Below are 18,237 nucleotides of genomic sequence, written 5' to 3' on the forward strand. Positions count from 1 at the left end.
ACTCTAGTTATCCCTAATATCAATAGATAGCTCCTTTGACAGACCAAAGGTCATACATTCCTAGTAGATGCTTTAACAAGGTTACAAACTGACAGAAACATAATCTAGGAGATTGCACATGGTTGTCTGTAATCAGTTTTCAGGCAATTGCATGTGTAAGATTATAGATTCTCTGTAGGCATCAATAACCACCTTACACACCGTCAGACTGATTTATGTGGCAAAGATTCTCTATGGTTTTCTCTAACTCGCACATACAAAGAGATGGACAGCATGTGGCTCACTGAGCCTGGTTTAAAGTGAACCATGCTTGGGTCCAGGCAGCCTATAGACAGTCAGAGAGGAATGTGGAGGGAGTTTGCTTGTGGCTGTCTCAGATCTGTTTATATACAATCAAATGCAAAAGATGATCACAGAGATTCCATTTTGTTATCTCTAACAAGCTTAAAGATGGTTAAACTAGTAATATAATAGCAGTCTTCTCTGCTTTTAAGAACAAGCCAAAAGACAGATGGATTTCATTTTCAGACTCACTGCAGCTGTCTCTAAGCAGATTACAGACAGACAGAAAGGTAAATGCATCAGGTTACTATTCCACGTGGGGCTGTAGACACAAAGAGCAGTACATGTTTTATTTGGTGTTTACAGAAAGACAGACAGACAAGCAGGATAAAGGATAAATAAAGATTTCCTGCTGCAATTTTCGGCTCGTTTATGGTATACACAGTTAGTTAGATAGACAGTGATAATACTGATTACCTAGTGCACGTTTTATGAAATGTACTTTGTATTTTATTAGATAGATAGATAGATAGATAGATAGATAGATAGATAGATAGATAGATAGATAGATAGATAGATAGATAGATAGATAGATAGATAGATAGATAGATAGATAGATAGATTTTAGAGCTTCTGTGGATGAGCTGGATCCTGCCCAACCACAAAAGTGAAGTGCCTTTGGCAGCAAAATTAAGTTCCCTATGTTATGCTCCATGTGAAATATGGAGCTTATTAAGACCCTCTCCTTCCCTATTTTCAATGACAATGTATACAAACAAATTGTTAGAAACAGAAACCAAGACTGTTGGTGGTCCCTAATAAGAACCGTGGAGAATCGGTGCTTTAGGCAGGAACTACAATATATAACTTAATAAAGTTAAAACCATAAAGCTCTCCTAAATAGGAAAAGTAATATCTACCAGATCTCAGTGCATACAGTTCTCTCACTCTTAGGCTGTGCAGTCAGAACCCTTTCTGTCTTAAGTTATCATAACGTGGAAAAGGTTGATCACCCGCTTCCTGTAAAGGCAGCAGACAAGTGTGTTTTTAGGGTTGTAGTCACTGTTAGTGCATTCTTTTTATGCCACTTGGACTTCTTCCTATTGACGAATGCTTGTCTAGAAACCCAGATCAGAGCATTGTCATTTTTCCACAAATTGCTGATCTGACAGACCAGCAAACTGCAGGCAAACTGTAATTCCCGGAGGCCTAGCCAAAATCTGGGATGCTATCCAGGGTCATCTACTATACAAAGAAGAGTCATGAGTTTGGTTTTGGCCAGAAATGGGTGGCTTTTCAGTACAGGAAGTCGAGGTAACTAATGTCAGTGAGAACTGACCAAAAAAAAAATCTTGCCAGATGTGGCATGAATAATAGACACAGCATTAGAGAACTGTACTAAAAAACAGACAAAGAACAACTGACTTAACACCAGTTGACAATTTTAAAAAATTGCCCTATTTGGTACCTCTGATTTTAGCTTTTTGGGTACCATATGATAGCACACCTCCCCCTCCCCAATAAAGTCTGTGAACTCCTGCCTGGAGTTTTACCTGTCTTCATTCTGCTTCATGCTATTAGTGTCCTTCCATAGCTTTCCTCTCTTGTGAGGTTCCTCTGCCTTGGCTGAGATGAAAGTGCTTCTTTTTCTGGGCCGTTGTAGGATGCTCCCTTTACTTGGTAAGCCTGGGATATGATGGTGGGGGTAGTAGCTGGGCTGGGAAACCTGGGTGGGATCGACTACATTCCTCAAGTTACAGACAGCTGAACAAAAGGGATCTTGTACTGGTAAAGTGAGCAGCAAACCCCTAAAGAGTGAAGTTACTGAACAGAGGGGGCAGGTCTGAGGGTACTTGCTACCTGCTAAAAATGTTGCCAGTTTTATCACTTTTCTTTGATAGACAGAAAAAACAACAGCCATAAAATAACGTTTGCAATCACTATGAGAAGCAGACTGAATAAGAGCACATACACCCTGTTTATTGTAATGTGCCTTAAAAGGCGGCTGTTCTTTGTTTTTCATTTATAAAATCCTAAGATGGAACAGGACAGAGATGTACGGTGGAGAGACACTCCTGTTCAGGAGTACTCATTAAGGAGGAAAGGTTAAGGGATGCCAAAATCCCAGAGGGTCAGGGTGGGAGGGTTGGGGGTTGCCCTGTCTGTTAATTTGATCTACTGATGGGTCCCTTCTCGGCTGTTGCTGCTACGACTTGCTCTGGCCATAAGAGGTGACTCCTGCATGGGGCTTGAGCAGGGGTTTACATAGCTAAAGAAGGTGGGGAGGAAAGGGAGAGGATCTCCTTTCTCATTTGGGACAACCATGTTTAAAGCCATGGGAAGTGCTGTTAAATTATATGGATATGCTAGTAGCTGCGGTCCATAAATAAGCTGGTAGGGGTCAGGATAAAAGGGCAACTTGGCCAGCTCTCCATTTGAGACCTTTCCAAAGTCTCCAAACTGGATGGCAGTGCTTGGGTAAGAAACCAAGAGGTTCTCCTCCTGCTTCTTGCTGGAACGGCAGCCCCCTGGTGCAATAAGTGGCAAAGGGTAGTCCTGAACTGGATAACTCATGTGCATACGCAGGTCCTGTGGAGTGGATGCTTGGAGGTCCTCAGATTTCTGAGACATCAGCATCGTTTTGCAAATGTTCTCATTAACTCCTGCCAAATGGGACATCATAAGGCTTGGCGCTGGGCCACTAGGAAGTAGTCCAGACATGTCCTGTATGCCAGTCCCTTTTCCCCCCATGCAAGACATCAGCAGTTCCTGTGTTGGGTTATTTGGGCCCAGACTGGGAGATTTCATTGTTTTTTGGGTGCACTTGTTTAAAGTGGTCTGTGCCAATGTCGGTTCGTGTGAAGTAATCACGTTAGCAGCACTTGGAGTGGTTTGTGGTTTCCCCAGGTCAGTCACAGAAGGTGACAGCTTCTCTTCTTTATGTGGCAACAGCAGCCCATGCGCCTCCTGTGCCTCTTTCCTTGTGTGGGATAACAGTGGATCCCGAGTAGGCGTGTCCCTCCCATAATGGGACCTGGTCCTATGTTCCTGTACAGGAAGACCTAATTTTGCCAAGTGATGTCCAATGAGCTCTTGTGAAGCTGAAGGAAGATCATTGCCCTTATGGCGCATTGGTTTGGGCTGAGACATGTCTGGACCGATGTGCAAAACTGTTTTTTTGAACTCCAAGTTTTCCCCCTGAACATACACTTGGGTTGATTTCTGTGGGGAATTTGTAGTTGCTCGAGAAGGTGCAGCATGCTCAGACTTTTTGTCTTTCTTAAGGTGTGGAGATACAACATCACATTCAGGACCAGGCCTCAAATGTTCTTGTTTGGGCTCATTCTCAATGATGCTGTCTTCATCCTTCATTGAAATTCTATTGACAGCCTCATTGACTGGATGTCTTGTACTTGTAGTATTATTATGGTGTTTCTGAGGAACACTCTCAACCTGGTCAATATGGTTATCACCTGAAAATTCAAACATACTGTCCTTTGTGTGCAACAGCTTTGAAGGCAGTTGGAGTGTTCCCCCAGATAGTTCTGTTGAGTTTCCCTGTACTCTGATGGGTGTTACTGTTTCCCATTTGCAGGAATCTAAACTGTCTCTACCGTTCATTACTAGAACTGTTGGAGGAGTGCTATCCATTACTTCTGTTCTCACAGGAGCTTCAGTTTTGGTACTGCCACACAGTTGATTTGTCTCACTTGATGAGAGGGCTGGGCTCAAATTTTCACCATCTTTATTCTGAGTAAGTTCTTTATTACTCGATTTGTTTAACTGCTTTGAAACCAACAAGTCAGATGACACTGCAACTTTCTCTGGAGATTCAAAACTGCTTACCTCGCATGTCTCCATATTTGAAGCAGAACAATTGATTACTGGTCTTGATTTTTCTTGCTCTCTATCAGTTTCTTCAGGTTTCACATTTGCTGGGTCACCATCTGTTGCTTGACCAGACACTTCAACAGTTGGGTCTGCTGAACCCTCTTTATCAATCTCATGTCGCTTCATGTGCCTCCCCAAAGCTGCTGCAGTCTTACAAATCTTTGAGCAATATGTGCAAGCATGGCGAATAGAGGGTCTCCTACCAACACGAGGCAGGTTGCACTTGTCCACATTGCCAGGTTCCTTCATTTTGTCAACAACTTGGCCATCTGCCTCTACCTGGTGTACTTTCTGGTGCTCCTCTAAAAGCTCCCTGGAATGGAAGGACTCTTGGCACTGCATACAGACAAACTCTATCAGATGGCTTAGCTCATGCTTGTCCAATTTCTTCAATGTAGAGAATTGTCTGCCACAGGTAATACATTTGAAAGATTTACCTGACTGGTGGTGCCTTTCATGTTTCCTTAGCGATGAGTAGTCAGGAAAATCTTCATCACAGACGGAGCATGTGACGTTGTCATCGTGCTCCTCAGGGTCTCCAGGTTCATTGATTGATTGAGATAATGTGGTTGAGTGATCAGTGCTACTCTTCTGTAAATTTTGGTCCATAAGACGCTCCGCTCGCCTCATAAGTCTCAAAGAACGCTTAAATCGTAGTTTCCTTCTCCAACTGGATTTTTTGACTTTTTGCAGATGCAAGGTCTTTCTTTTAGGCTTGTAAGTGTAATAAGGTCTCCACAGGTTGTCCTCGGCATCCTGGTCACTGTCTTCCTCTCGTGCTTCAAGACGCAAGTAGTATTCTTTTTGTTTACCAACTTTAGGTTTCTCCTTTTCTCTATCAGATTCTGTACTGCGAAAACGGTGGTGATGACGGTGATGATGGTGCTGGTTCTCATCTTCTGGGACAGTTTCTATTTTTTTACTTTTGCTGACAGGAGGTCCTTTATCACGCATCAGATCTGTTTCCGAAATACTTCTCTTCACAATTGCTTCCTCCCCAATGCGAACAGTTATCTGACACAATGGAGCTCCTCCTTTGGTTTCTGATGCCCCTACGCAAGCTGGCTTGGCCACATAGGTTACACTGTTGCCATCAGCAGCAGCCTTAAGTTGCCTCTGCATAGGCTTTTCATTATCAAGGTCCATTCCTTGTTCTTCTTCCAATCTCTCAGCTGAAGACCTGCTCTGAGATTGGATATATTGTTTAAGAACTTGCTTCTTGATGGGACGGGCTACTTTTTTGGAAAGTGGATCACCTGACACTGGGGGAGAAAGATGAGTGTTTGAGTTACTGTTAGTATTTACGGAGGACTTTCCCACTTGGTTACTGTGCATGATAACAGAAGACACTGCAGTGCTGTGCATTATAACGGAGGGTTTGGGATGTCCATATGCAATGACAGTTGACCCTGACTCCTCTTTTCCTGGTAAATTTTGACTTGATACTTGGTCATTGCCATCCATATCACTATTTGACTGAATGGAATCAGATTGGCTATGTGTGGAACTAGGATTGGTTATGTCCTGTACCTCAAGGGACATATGCTCTTGAGAATTCAAGAGGATATAATCACTAGAGGATTGCTTTAAGCTTATGGGTTGTTTTTCATTACCATACAACTGTTGGTCCTCAGTCATGGGGGTTACTGGAAGTTCATTATCTAAAGAGGCTGTCAAGGAGATGGAAGATATATTCTGAGATGGCATGAGAATACTGTCAGAAAGAACTTGGCTGTAGGTTTTGTAAGGTCTTTTCTGTGATCTCATAGGCAGTAACCGGTAAAGTTTAAGGGCATTGAGTTTCTGCTTGTAGCCACCATTGGGTGTCTTCTCACTTGTGATGAGTCCTGGATTAATGCCATGGAAGGACTTTTGGTGTGTCTTTAAATTATAGTAAGTCACAAAAGTCTCCCAGCAAAAGATACACTGGTAGCGTCTCTCACCAGTGTGCCAGACCTCATGTTTGGTGCGATACTCAGCAAGAGCAAAGACTTTATCGCAGTAGCGGCAAGGATATTTTCTACGCCAGGAGTGGACATTGGAATGACGCTTAAGGCTAGAAAGTGTCATGTAGGACCGCTCACAGACTGTACAGAAGTAAATAATGTGCCCATCAACCACTTTCACAAAGTGATCCTCCTCAGGAAGCATGTCCATCCTTTGGAAGTTTCGATGTCTTACTAAAAAACTACGCCCTTTTTTATTGGAAGTCTTTCCAGGTAACAATAGGGGTTTTGGAGTTTTTAACTCTTTATCTTCCATCTCCACCTCCTCCTCAGCCACCACCCCCTCCTCTTCTTCCTCCTCCTCCTCCTCTTCCTCCTCATCTTCCCTGGGCTCCTTGATGCTTTGCTCTCCATCTTCTCCATCTTTTTTTTCACCTGTATTTTGGGATTCTTCATCTTTGGCCATAGTTACTATACTTGAACTGTGTTGCGTTCTTCCACACAAAGCTTCATGTGACTGTAGCCTTTTGCTATGAATAAAAGCCTTACTGCAGATTTTGCAGGACAGTGCCCTCCCAGATCGGTGCAGCTTCATATGCAGACTTAAAGAAGATGCTGAGCTGAATGAACGGTTGCAAAGTCCACAATAAAGTCTCTCAACAGGAATAGGATCTGAATTTGGTTGTGAAGGGCTTATAGTGAACTCTGTACCATTATCATTGTCTGGACATGGGACCTTGGATCTCTCCTTGGAAGGGACACTACGAGTTCCACTTTGGGTACTGGTTTCTTTGCTCACTTTGTTTCCTTGGAATACTCCTGTGCTCAAATTGAACAGAATCTTAGCTGTTTCTGTGGTGGAATGGTCAGGTTCAACAGTCATTAAGTTTGGTATTTTAGCCTTAAAAATAGGACTGTCTCTTACTGAAGCACACTCAGTATCCATGGGATCTGAAACCAATACAGAAGGGGTGGAAGAAATCAAAGTTTGTAAAGAGCTGTGAGTAGGAAGTTCATTAGGTGTACTCTGCAAAGGAGAACTGGGCAAGGAAGATGGCTGAAGTTCAGAATCTTTCCTAGCTGAAGCCGTTAGGTCTATAGGAGACAGTGGTTGTATCAAGGCCCTGAAGTTTTCCTCTGCAGTTGTCGCTTTCCACTGCATGTCATTGGCATCATCAGGTCTGACATGTGAAGAGTTCAATGACATATTCTCGTCTTTATTTCCAGGAAACAGGGTGCAGGGAAGGCAAGGTGAGCTAGGTGAGCTGGGTAAGTCGTATTTTTTCTTTTTGCCACTTCTAAAGCCAGGCTCCTCTTCCAGCTTTTCCAAAAATGGAATTCTTAGCTTCTTCCCTGCTTTGATCAGATCCTTGGTTCTTTTAGGGCCTCTGAGAGACACCCTAGAAGTGTAAATGTAATCAAGGATGTCTGCAAAAATGTCAGCCTTCACTTCTGGCAGCTCCAAGATGTTTTCTGACAGGTGAGTGGGACGCCTGGTGGAAGTGCTGAGCAGCTCTTTGAAGTACAAGCTGCTGGCACACAAGATGTTTTGATGGACCTTGAATTTGGTGTCCCCTGCAATGATGGTGATGTCACAAAAAAGACCCTTTAGACGCTGATCATTCAAGTGTGAGATGAGAGCATCGGGATGACCCGTGTCGGTTGTCTCTGCTGTGGACACCATGCTGTTTCCCCAGTATCTACAAAAAGAAAAGAAAAACATGTCATTTCTTTAAACATACAGCTAAAGCAAATGGAAACAGCAAACTGATAGGAGACAGACGCTGATACATTGTGTGCCAGTCACAGGCTTAGCATTGCCAATCATGTCTGTTTACTTGAGTGGAGGTGATCTGAAATAATTAATTGTGTAACAGATGAGTACATGTGAGTGGTATGCGCCTGGAGCACAATTGACGTCATTCACTTCAGAATTTGTTTTTATCTGCTGTTATTTTACTGATGTTGGGGTGTGCTATACAGTCTAAGGCCCCACTTTCACCCTTTCAAGATATTTCATTCAGTTTTTTCACTTTTCCTTTGTACTGCACCAGATAAAACTCTGGGCTCATGCCTCAACACCCTGCACTGGTTCAAACACATTTGAAAATGGTTGGATTGATGTGTATTTCATAGCATCTCAACAATTATTCATGAATTAAACCTTACCCATTGTATACTAGTTTTGGGAAAACACAAGGGCCCTTCTGGAATAGAAATGGGTTCTACGTCACTTCAGTTTTTGGGGAGCAGCAGATATACTGATTAATGTTCAAAAACCAGACTCTTGCTCTGTCGGAAAGAGGACAAGATACAAAAAAAAAAAAAAAAAAAAAGATCAGTCCAGGAGAAGATTGTTTTGATGCCTACTGCACCACAGGAGGTTTGCTGAGTCAAAGAGGGTGAAAAAAAAGCACTGAGAAAGAATTTCAGCTTGGGTGGCTGCTTTCCACAACAAATAAAAGAGCCGCCTTTGCGGCTGATCCCTTTGCGTCTTCCCTTTAGCTTGGCTGCCTGTCCACGTTTCTAATCTTCTTCCCTTTGCTGCAGAGCACAGCAAGCGGGCCTCTGTAAAATTCCAGAGCTGCGCTCTGCTGGCCTGGACAAGGCGAAACTAGGTCAGTGCACAGATCTTCAAGAGCGGGATAAGGAGAGAGACCTGAATTGAAAGGCAAACACACATACCCATGCGGGCGTAAAGATGCATTACCCTCCTCCACACCAGAAAAGAACAAAACGCCTTTCAACAGGCCACTGCCGGCTCAGGCTGACACCGTTTCTGACCTTTTTATTTCGCCGCAAGTTCAGTCCCGGCCAAATTCCTCCATAATTATCACAAAAATTCATCATTTACAACTGAAAAACAGCACAGCTTCGCAGACAATCAATTCTGACCTCCTTAGCCTTGGACTAGTTTTACATTGTAGGGACTTCTTTTTAATTGCTTTTCCAAACAGTTTTTATTATTGTAGAATCCTTTTGGTTTTCAGATGAAAATTTTTCAAAGCCTAAACAATGTTAATTTTTTTCTGTGTGTTTATGCCAGCCCATCAAAAACTTAACGTTTTCTTTTTCATGTCATCTTTTTCAAAGTGCTCTTTGTTCACAAGTAAGCACTGTTAATAACATGTTGTTACACAACTCCCAACAGTAAACCTTGATATTCAAAGCTGTAGAACATGTCAGCTAGTAGTCACACAGCCTTTTAATCCATTATTCCGGCTTGATTATTTTTACAGTGTCTTATTAATAATTAGCATCTGCCGAACATATGAGACTCGAAAAAAGTCTGTAGGGCATCAAAAACACCATATTCCATGCTTCTAGTTAGCTTATCATAAATACCCCAGTAGTAGGAACTAGAACCAATTGCTCATCCAAGAGACAGCACCTTCAGAAAAACAAGAGCCCGCCTGGTGAGTCTCACACCATGATCCCCCACAATGATTGGGCCAGCTGTGCCAGTCATGTGCAGGCTGGCCTTTTGTTACTGCAGTACCATGTGTTTCAGTCCAATTAGCTCATTATAAAAACTTAGGCAAATGGCAGAGAAAGGAATCTACAGATGCCAAGAGGTAGCCATAGGGTGAAAGCTAAAGTGGTTCATCAAGCAAGCAAAATTAGCAATCGTTCATTCTCGTGTTTTTCTTGCTTCTTGTTATTTATATGCTACTTTCAAATGCAGCACTTGTTTCCTATTCTGTACCACCTAAGAGTTATGCTTTCTGAGTGGTCACTCTTACAAGCACAGGTCTCATGAAACTGCAGCCTTTGGTTTTGAGCCTTAGCTTCACCCTCATGATTTACAAGTGGACCATTATCTTCATTACTTTACTCAATCAGGTTTTTAGCCCATTTTCATTTTCCTAGTTCTACAAATGTAGCTCCACTTCATCACCACTTTACTTTTGTAAATTTCAGCTTTATTAGTATTTTCTGTCCTGCTTGAAGCCTCAGCCTATTACTTAGTTCCACAAATCTTCACCATTTCAGCTTCTCTAGATTGCTATTTCCTCTCATGGTTGAAGCTCATCTTCATTTTAATGCTCCTACAGACACGTTATATTGTTCTGGTACCACAAGTGAAACTCATGTACCATTGCATGTTATCAATATGTTGTCTCACATATAACCCTCCACTTTATCACTCGGTTTGTACAGAATGAGGGTTACAGTACTTCTGGATCCACTGGCTGAGACCTTATTCATCACCCTCACACACATTTGTCCCACTTTGTTCTCTTACACTTGGATCCTTACTTTATCACTCTGGTCATATAGATTTCAAAACTGTACTTTATCAGACAGGTTTGGTCCTATCGGTAGAATCATTTTTCTTCTATCCAATTTAGTAAACTTAAGGGCTCACTTTATAACATGGGTCTTTCACTTTTTAGGTCCAGTTCATCACTTTGAATTATCATGTTTTCTGAATTACATCATCACTCTAATAAGGGCTATATGTTCCCTGTATTACCACAGTGAGAGCTGGAGGTGGCAGAGTTAAAGATGCTAAGATTTGCACTGGGTGTGACAAGGATGGACAGGATTAGAAATGAGTACATTAGAGGGTCAGCTCAGGTTGGACGGTTGCGAGACAAAGTCAGAGAGATGAAATTGTGCTGGTTTGGACGTGTGCAGAGGAGATGGGTATATTGGGAAAAAGGAGGTAAGAATAGAGCTGTCAGGCAAGAGGAGAAGAGGAAGGCCTAAGAGAAAGATTATGGATGTGGTGAGAGAGGACATGCAGGTGGTGGGGTATAACAGAGCAAGATGCAGAGGACAGGAAGATATGGAAAAAGATGATCCGCTATAGCAACCCCTAACAGGAGCAGCTGAAAGAAGAAGAAAAATAATCACAGTGAAAGTTGTGTCCAAACACACGGGAAAACATCAGCACTATTCCCAGGCTGGGCTTTGTCTCCTATCCTGTTTGTGACGTTCATGAACAGGATATCAAGGAGAAGCCAGGGAGAGGAGGGGGTCAGGTTCTGTAGCCTTAGAATTGTGTCACCGCTTTTTGCGGACAACATGGTTCTGTTGGCTTCATCAGGCTATGAAAACCAGCACGTGACCAAGTGTGAAGCAAAGGGGATGAGGATCAGCACCTCCAAATCAGAGGTCAAGATGGCCAAAATTAGAGATAAAGGTGAGAAGCACATACATTCAGGAGAGGCTTGGAGCAGAGCCAGTTGAGGTGGTTCGGAAATCTGATACAGATACCTCCCTGTGGAGGTTTTTCAAGCACGAACATCTTGGAGGAGACCCCGAAGAAGACGCCGGGATCGCTGGGAGGATTACATATCCCATAGTGTCACTTGGAGGATACACCTGGGGAAAGGGATGTATGGGCCTCACTGCTAAGACTGATAACTCCGTGACCCAGTTTCTGATAAGCAGTGGAAAATCATTGAATGAATGAATGAATCATCACTTTGACAGCTTAGGACTGGATGCATGTCTGCCGGTTTTCAGTTTTGTTTCCGTCCTTTTTTATTCTTGTGTCTCAAATATGAGGGTCTCGCTTTAATTTAGTTTCTTGGACATTGTACCCTCCTCATCACTTTAGGTGATTTGGAATGAAACATTATTTTCTAACTGTGGTTAGTTGGTTTGCAGCCTCTCTTCTTTGCTATCCTCTCAAATAAAGAGTTTCTATAAACAGGGGAGTAAGTAGCCAGGATTCATAATTAATGTGGGCCTACAAATACAAAGGTGGGTCAATTTTGTTTCTATAATGCAACTTTTCATCTTGTGTCATGGACCAGGTAATGTCCTGTTACTGTTTTATTTTCATAGTCTTTTTTCTAAAGGTTCCTGTTACCAGCCATGAAATTTCTCAGCTTATTTGCTCCAGGTGCCTTGTCACATTTTTCTGCTTATTAAATAAACCTGAACTTCTATTTTCACCTCAGACATAGTGCAAGCGCTTCATCATTGCAAACTAGAACCTTCTATCTGTAATGAGAAAATATACAGGTGATCATCAGGGAAAAACTGGGATAAACTGGCATTATGTGGCAAATGAAAAAGAAAATAAAAAGGAAAACTAAAACTAAGAGCATAAAAGCGGCAAAATAAACAACTAGCATCACAGAAATTTCTTATGTATCTCTCACTTACTTTTAAGGTAATTGAAAATAATACCTCCCTGCGAGTTGTTACTTATAATGGAAAAACACTTTTGATCATTCTCGTGGTATTACTGACAAATCTACAATTAGCTCAGTAAATGTTTCCCCATCTCCTTTCTCTTTGCTGCATTTAAAAGAAAGACAACCCTGCTTCTGGTGATAATTCAAGCAAAGACATACAGAGTGTGACAACAGTCAGTTCAAAAAGAAGGGGGGAATGAAAATTACTTTAAGAAGTTGCATCTGTCTTCTTAAAAACTACAGGGCTTCTAAAAATATTCACCCCCTTGGAAGTTTTCATATTTTATTGCTATACAACATTGAATTACAAAACATAACATTGAATGCATAATAATTCACCCCCTTTAATATCTTAACATATATATCAACATTTTTGGAGATTATCTGTCTGGGATTTCAATTGACTGTATTTAAGTTGCATCTGTATGTAAAAGGTCCAACTTGTGTTGAGCCAGTATGGTGGGACAACTTACACAAGGAATAATAATAATAATTAATAATGATTTGGTATAACACTGTGGTATGGCACAGCAGCCATACCACTTGCACTTCAGAACAGGTCATCCACCTGAAGCTTAGTATGTTCAGGCCCGGCCAGTACTTAGATGGGAGACCATCTAGAAAAAAACTTGGGACTGCTGCTGGAAGAGGTGCTGGTGAAGCCAGCAGGGGGCGCTAACCCTGTGGTTTGAATGTGGATCCCAATGTCCCAGTGCAGTGACAGGGACACTGTGCTATAAACATGATGCTGTCCTTCAGAAGAGATGTAAAACCGAGGTCCTGATTCTCTGTGGTCACAAAAGATCCCTGGGCATCCTTCGTAAAGAGCAGGGTGTATCCTTATGTCCTGGCTAAACTGCCCACCATGGCCTAGTCATTCTGGCCCCCTAATCATCCCCTGTCTCTAATTAGCTATCTCTCTCACCACTTCACCACCTAAAAGCTAATGTGTGGTAAGCATACTGGCACAAAAATGGCTGCTGTCGCATCATCCTGGTGCATGCTACACACTAGTGGTGGATGGAAGTGGCTCCCCACTCACTGAAGCATTTGAGTAGTGAGAAAGTTGCTATATAAATGTAAACAATTATTATTATTATTATTATTAATGGCTTAAAAATAACAATGTGAATGTGCTGGAGTATCCAAGTAAGAATCTAGATCTCAATCCAATTGTAAAATTTGTGCCTGAACCTGAAAATGGCTGTTCACTCAGGATCACCATGACACCTGACAGAGCTTGAGCAGTTTTGCAAAGAAGAATGGGGGAAAAATGACAGTGTTCAGATGTTGCAAGGCTTACAGAGACTTATGTACACAGACTCAAGACTTTTGTGGCTGCCAAAGGTGCATCTACCAAATACTGACTTAAAGGTGGTGAATGTTTATGTGATCAATTGTTCTGTGTTTGACAGATGTAATTACTTTATAGCACTTTGCAGAGATCTTTTTTCACCTTGAAATTAAAGACACTTTCTGCTGATCAGTGTCAAAAAATTAAATCCACATGTAATCAAAGGTTGAATAATAATAAAATGTGAAAATATTCAAGGGTGTGAACTGTGAATACTTGTTATGGTATATCTAAATTTGTTCTGATAGCAGTCCAGGACCTAATAACACAAAGCACAGAGTTGATCATTGTACCACACCCTCTTTGAGCCTTACAGTGAAGTTGAACTGCCTGATGAAATGTCACAAATGGGTACATTTCATTTTTAAGAGAGAAAAAATCTCAGCTTCATTATTTTTCATTAACTCAAATGCACCTCAACTTTTTTCTGCCTGTCATCAAAAGAGAATTTTTCTCACTGTATGGCCATGCCAAGTTTTTTCAACACTGATGACCAACATGTGTTTGTTTCCAAATCTCATTAATGAAAGCGTGCCTGCATGATCTAGTCATAAATAAATGTAACAAATGCAATACATTAATTGTAGTGAAAAAGCTGCTGATGTCTACAGATTGCTTTGAAACAATGGAAAGAATAAGATTTAAATCGTTAGGAGAGTGATCGATAGGAGTAGTGATACAATATGAATTTTAATAGAATAATCTGCTTTGCTGTTCTTCTTTTTTAGTTACTTGATAATTAGCCAACTTAAATATTTTTAACCTTTCCTTAGCATAGCGGTGGCTATTTAAGCTTGTTGCTTATTTTTGCCCCAACTGGCCAAAAAGCATGACTATATCCCTGCCTCTCAATTAATTTACTGTAGTTTGTCATATATGGGCCTTTGTTATTGTAGTTAGGCCTTATTTGTGAGGTACTTACATTTTTCACTTCAGTTTCTCCAGGTTACCACTCTAGTCTTCAGGATTGACACCCTAACTCCTCACTCTCTTTACTCAAGGATGAAGTACCTTTTCTTTACTAAAGTTCCATTAGGCTTGCAGTCTCTCTTTGTTGTTCTTGTTTCAGAAATATGGCTGTTATTGATTATTTTGATGTGGTGGGCTGGTGCCCTGCCAAGGGTTTGTTTCCTGCCTTGCGCCCTGTGTTGGCTGGGATTGGCACCAGCAGACCCCCGTGACCCTGTAGTTAGGATGTAGCGGGTTGTATAATGGATGGATGGATGAATGATTATTTTGATTGCTAATAGCTGGGGGGTGGGGTGGGGGGGCAGCACTCATTTCAAACTACTGCCCTGTAATGACTGGTGCCCCACTTCATCATAGCACCACATCATACTATCGCACCCCTTTCAGATTGCTGCTCTTCTTGAACTCTATGATCTTACAAGTCTAGAATTCCAATCCCTCAGTCTATTTTTACCATTTACCACCCCACTTCATCACTCTGGTTTCGCAGAACTGAAACCTCTCATCTACATTCTGGCTCTGAAGGTTTGAAACTTCAATTGCTGATGTTCATTTCTCCAAGTTGTCTACATACTTTATTGTTTTACTAGCCACTGTACCTGTTGAAGACAGGTAATATATTTGTTTAAAAATATTTGCTCTCTTGCCCTACGTGTACCTTCAGTGCCTTTCCTCTGTATTTGTGTGTGTCAGAATCTCCCTTCACCGATGCCCACTCTCTCAAGCACATTCCCATAAAACCTTCTTCTCAGAATGTCATTATTTTCAAGGCGCCTCTGGTCTGGTTTTATACTTTCTGCCTTTGAAGGTGACTCTCTCATTGTACGCCTCTACTTTTCCTCAAACTCGCACTTCCTCTTTCATCGCCTCACCAAAGCCAAACTGTGCAATCACAGCAAAGCTGAACCGACCAATCAGATTGCTCTGAGGGACTGCTTAGTGTTTTGTTATATAGTAGATAGACTTTCAGGAATGCAGACAGACAGACAGATAGATAAATATGAAAGGCACTACATGATTAGATAGATATGAAAGACACTATATGAATAGATAGATAGATAGATATGAAAGGCACTATATGATTAGATAGATAGATAGATAGATAGATAGATAGATAGATAGATAGATAGATAGATAGATAGATAGATAGATAGATAGATAGAATATTTGGCTTTTTACAGAAGCTCTAAAAATAAATAAATACAACTGCATATCAGGACTTATTGGGATAGTATTGAAAATACAAAAAAAAACAAAAAACAAAACACAGTGATTCCTAAATTTATCTTGACTTTTATTTCATTGAAGACTGTATGAACCCAAGATATTTATTTTTTTGTCTGGGCAACTTTATTTCATTTGTTAATATACAGTACATCTATTCTTGCATTTCAGGCTGGCAACTTGTACCAAAAAAAGTTGGGACAGTAAAGCATTCACCACTTTGTAATGTCGAATTCCTTCTCACAACACTTAAAAGACGTTTTAGCACTGAGGAAACCAAGCGATGAAGCGTTTCCAGGTGTTATTTTATCTCATTCTTCCTACAAACACATCTTATGGTGTGCAACAATACAGGGTCATCGCTGTCGCATTTTTCATTTCAGAAATCTCCAAACATTCTCTATTAGGGACACTTCAAGACTGCAGAGGCAGGAACGTCCAGTACCTTCACCCTCTTTATCCGCAGCCTTTCTAATGTGTGCAGAATGTGGTTTTGCATTGTCTTGCTGAAAAATGCATGGATGTCCCTGAAAAAGATGTCGTCTTGATGGCAGCATATGTTGCTGTATATCTCAATGTACTTTTCTGCATTAATGCTGCACAGAAGTATAAATTACCTTTGTCAAGGACACTGACACAAATCCATGCCATAACAGACCCTGGCTTTGGTACTTGTTTCTGATAACAGTCTGGATGGTTCTTTTCATCTTTGGGCCAGAGCAAATGGCATCCACTTCTTCCAAAAAATATCTGGAATACTGATTCACCTGACCACAATACATGTTTCCACTGTGTGAGGGTCCATCCCAGATGCCCCTGAGCCTGGAAAAGTCGATGCTGCTTCTGGACATGCTTAACATAAGGTTTCTTTTTTGCACAGTGAAGTTTTAAGTGCCATTTGTGAATGAAACTCTGTATTGTAGTGCTTGACAAAGTTTGGCCAAAGTAATCCCTTGCCCATGTGGTTCTATTAGCTATTGATGAGTGATGGTTCTTGACGCAGTGCCATCTGAGGGATCAGAGATCATAGGTGTTCAGCTTAGGCTTGTGCCCTTTGCCCGTTACACACTGAAATTCCTCCAGATTCCTTGAATCTTTTAATATTATGCACTGTAGGGGGAGAAATATGCAAATCTCATCCAATCTTTCTTTGAGGAACATGGCTTTCATGGCTTCCATAATTTTTTCCCACATTTGTTGACAAACTGATGCTCTTCTGCCATCCTTGCTCCTCAAAGATTCAGCCTTTCATGGATACTGCTTTTGTACCAAATTATGATTAGAATCACCTGTTGACATCACCTGTTTGAAATCACCTCTTTATTTAATTATTTTACCCTCATTATTGGCCCTAATTTGCCCCAGTCCCAACTTCTGTTGGAATGAGTTGCAGGCCTGAAATGCAGAAATGGAAATGAAAAACATGCCAAACCATGAAATATCCTGGGTTCATACTGTCTGCAATTAAATGAAAGTCAACAAAGTACATTTAAGAATCACTGTGTTTCTTTCATTTCTATTTTCCATAACCCTAACCCAACCCAGCGTTTTCTGATTTAAGGTTGTAAATAAACAGGTAGATAAGCAGGTAAGTAAATAAATAAATACATACACTGTATATACACACATTTGGGTCTGAACACACACCAGAATGACTATAAAGCAAAAAAATTCAAAAGAAAGAAAAATTCTGATTGGCTGTCACAGTCCCAGTGAGGCATTATGCAGACGTATTTGTTTTGGTATAAAGGAGCTCCAGTTGTGTTTCTTGACACACTTCTGCTGAATAATTTGTTGGCTGAAAGTATTCATTTTTATTGTGTCAGAGAGATGATGTGCAGCACTGTTCATAATGGCACTTAGTTTTATTTAAAAGCTCTCCATCGCTTCGACCTCCTGTGAGTCCAGAGTGCGTTCTACAACTGAGCTTGCCCTTGTAATTAGCCTATTGATTCAGTGGGCCTCTCCTGAAGTGACATTAACAGCTCAGCACACCACAGCATAGAAAATCGCACTGGCTGTCACAGAGATATGGAAGATGTGAAAATGTCACTTCCTACATTAAAGGAACGCAGTCTCCTAAGGAAAAACAGCCTACTCCACTCTTTATTATACAGTTTTTCTATGTTCTGAGACAAATCCAACTTGTCATTAATGTGGACCCCCAAGGACCTGTAAGAATGGACCACCTCTACACCCACTCATTCATAAGTCACCGGACATAGATGCATTTTGGTGCAGCGAAAGTCTGTAACCAGTTCCTAGGCTTTGCTAATGTTAAGATGCAGACTATTCTCTTTGCACCAAGAAACAAACTTTTCTTTTCCCACCTGACTCCTATACTCTGTCTCACTCCCTTTATCAATACACCCCATAAGTACAAAATCACCTGAGAATTTCCACAAGTGATATCACC

The 18,237-nt window shown here is 41.2% G+C and overlaps 1 protein-coding gene across 6 annotated transcripts in view; it reads right to left on the bottom strand.

The window, feature by feature from the left end:
- Positions 1–860: 860 nt before the first annotated feature.
- Positions 861–18,237, bottom strand: part of zbtb4 (zinc finger and BTB domain containing 4) — a 153,465-nt gene continuing 136,088 nt past the window's right edge. For 3 of the 6 annotated variants that reach the window (XM_051925655.1, XM_051925653.1, XM_051925654.1), the window contains 2 exons: positions 8,289–8,411; positions 861–7,819 (listed from right to left, as the gene is read on the bottom strand). In XM_051925655.1, coding sequence (XP_051781615.1) covers positions 2,458–7,803 — 5,346 coding nt within the window. In that variant the 5' untranslated portion in view covers positions 7,804–7,819; positions 8,289–8,411 and the 3' untranslated portion in view covers positions 861–2,457. The remainder of the gene's footprint in view (positions 7,820–8,288; positions 8,412–18,237) is intronic. The other 3 variants (XM_028798371.2, XM_028798373.2, XM_028798370.2) reach the window with 1 other exon arrangement.

The sequence above is a fragment of the Erpetoichthys calabaricus genome, chromosome 3 (genome assembly GCF_900747795.2).
Source record: "Erpetoichthys calabaricus chromosome 3, fErpCal1.3, whole genome shotgun sequence".
Classification (NCBI taxonomy): domain Eukaryota; kingdom Metazoa; phylum Chordata; class Cladistia; order Polypteriformes; family Polypteridae; genus Erpetoichthys; species Erpetoichthys calabaricus.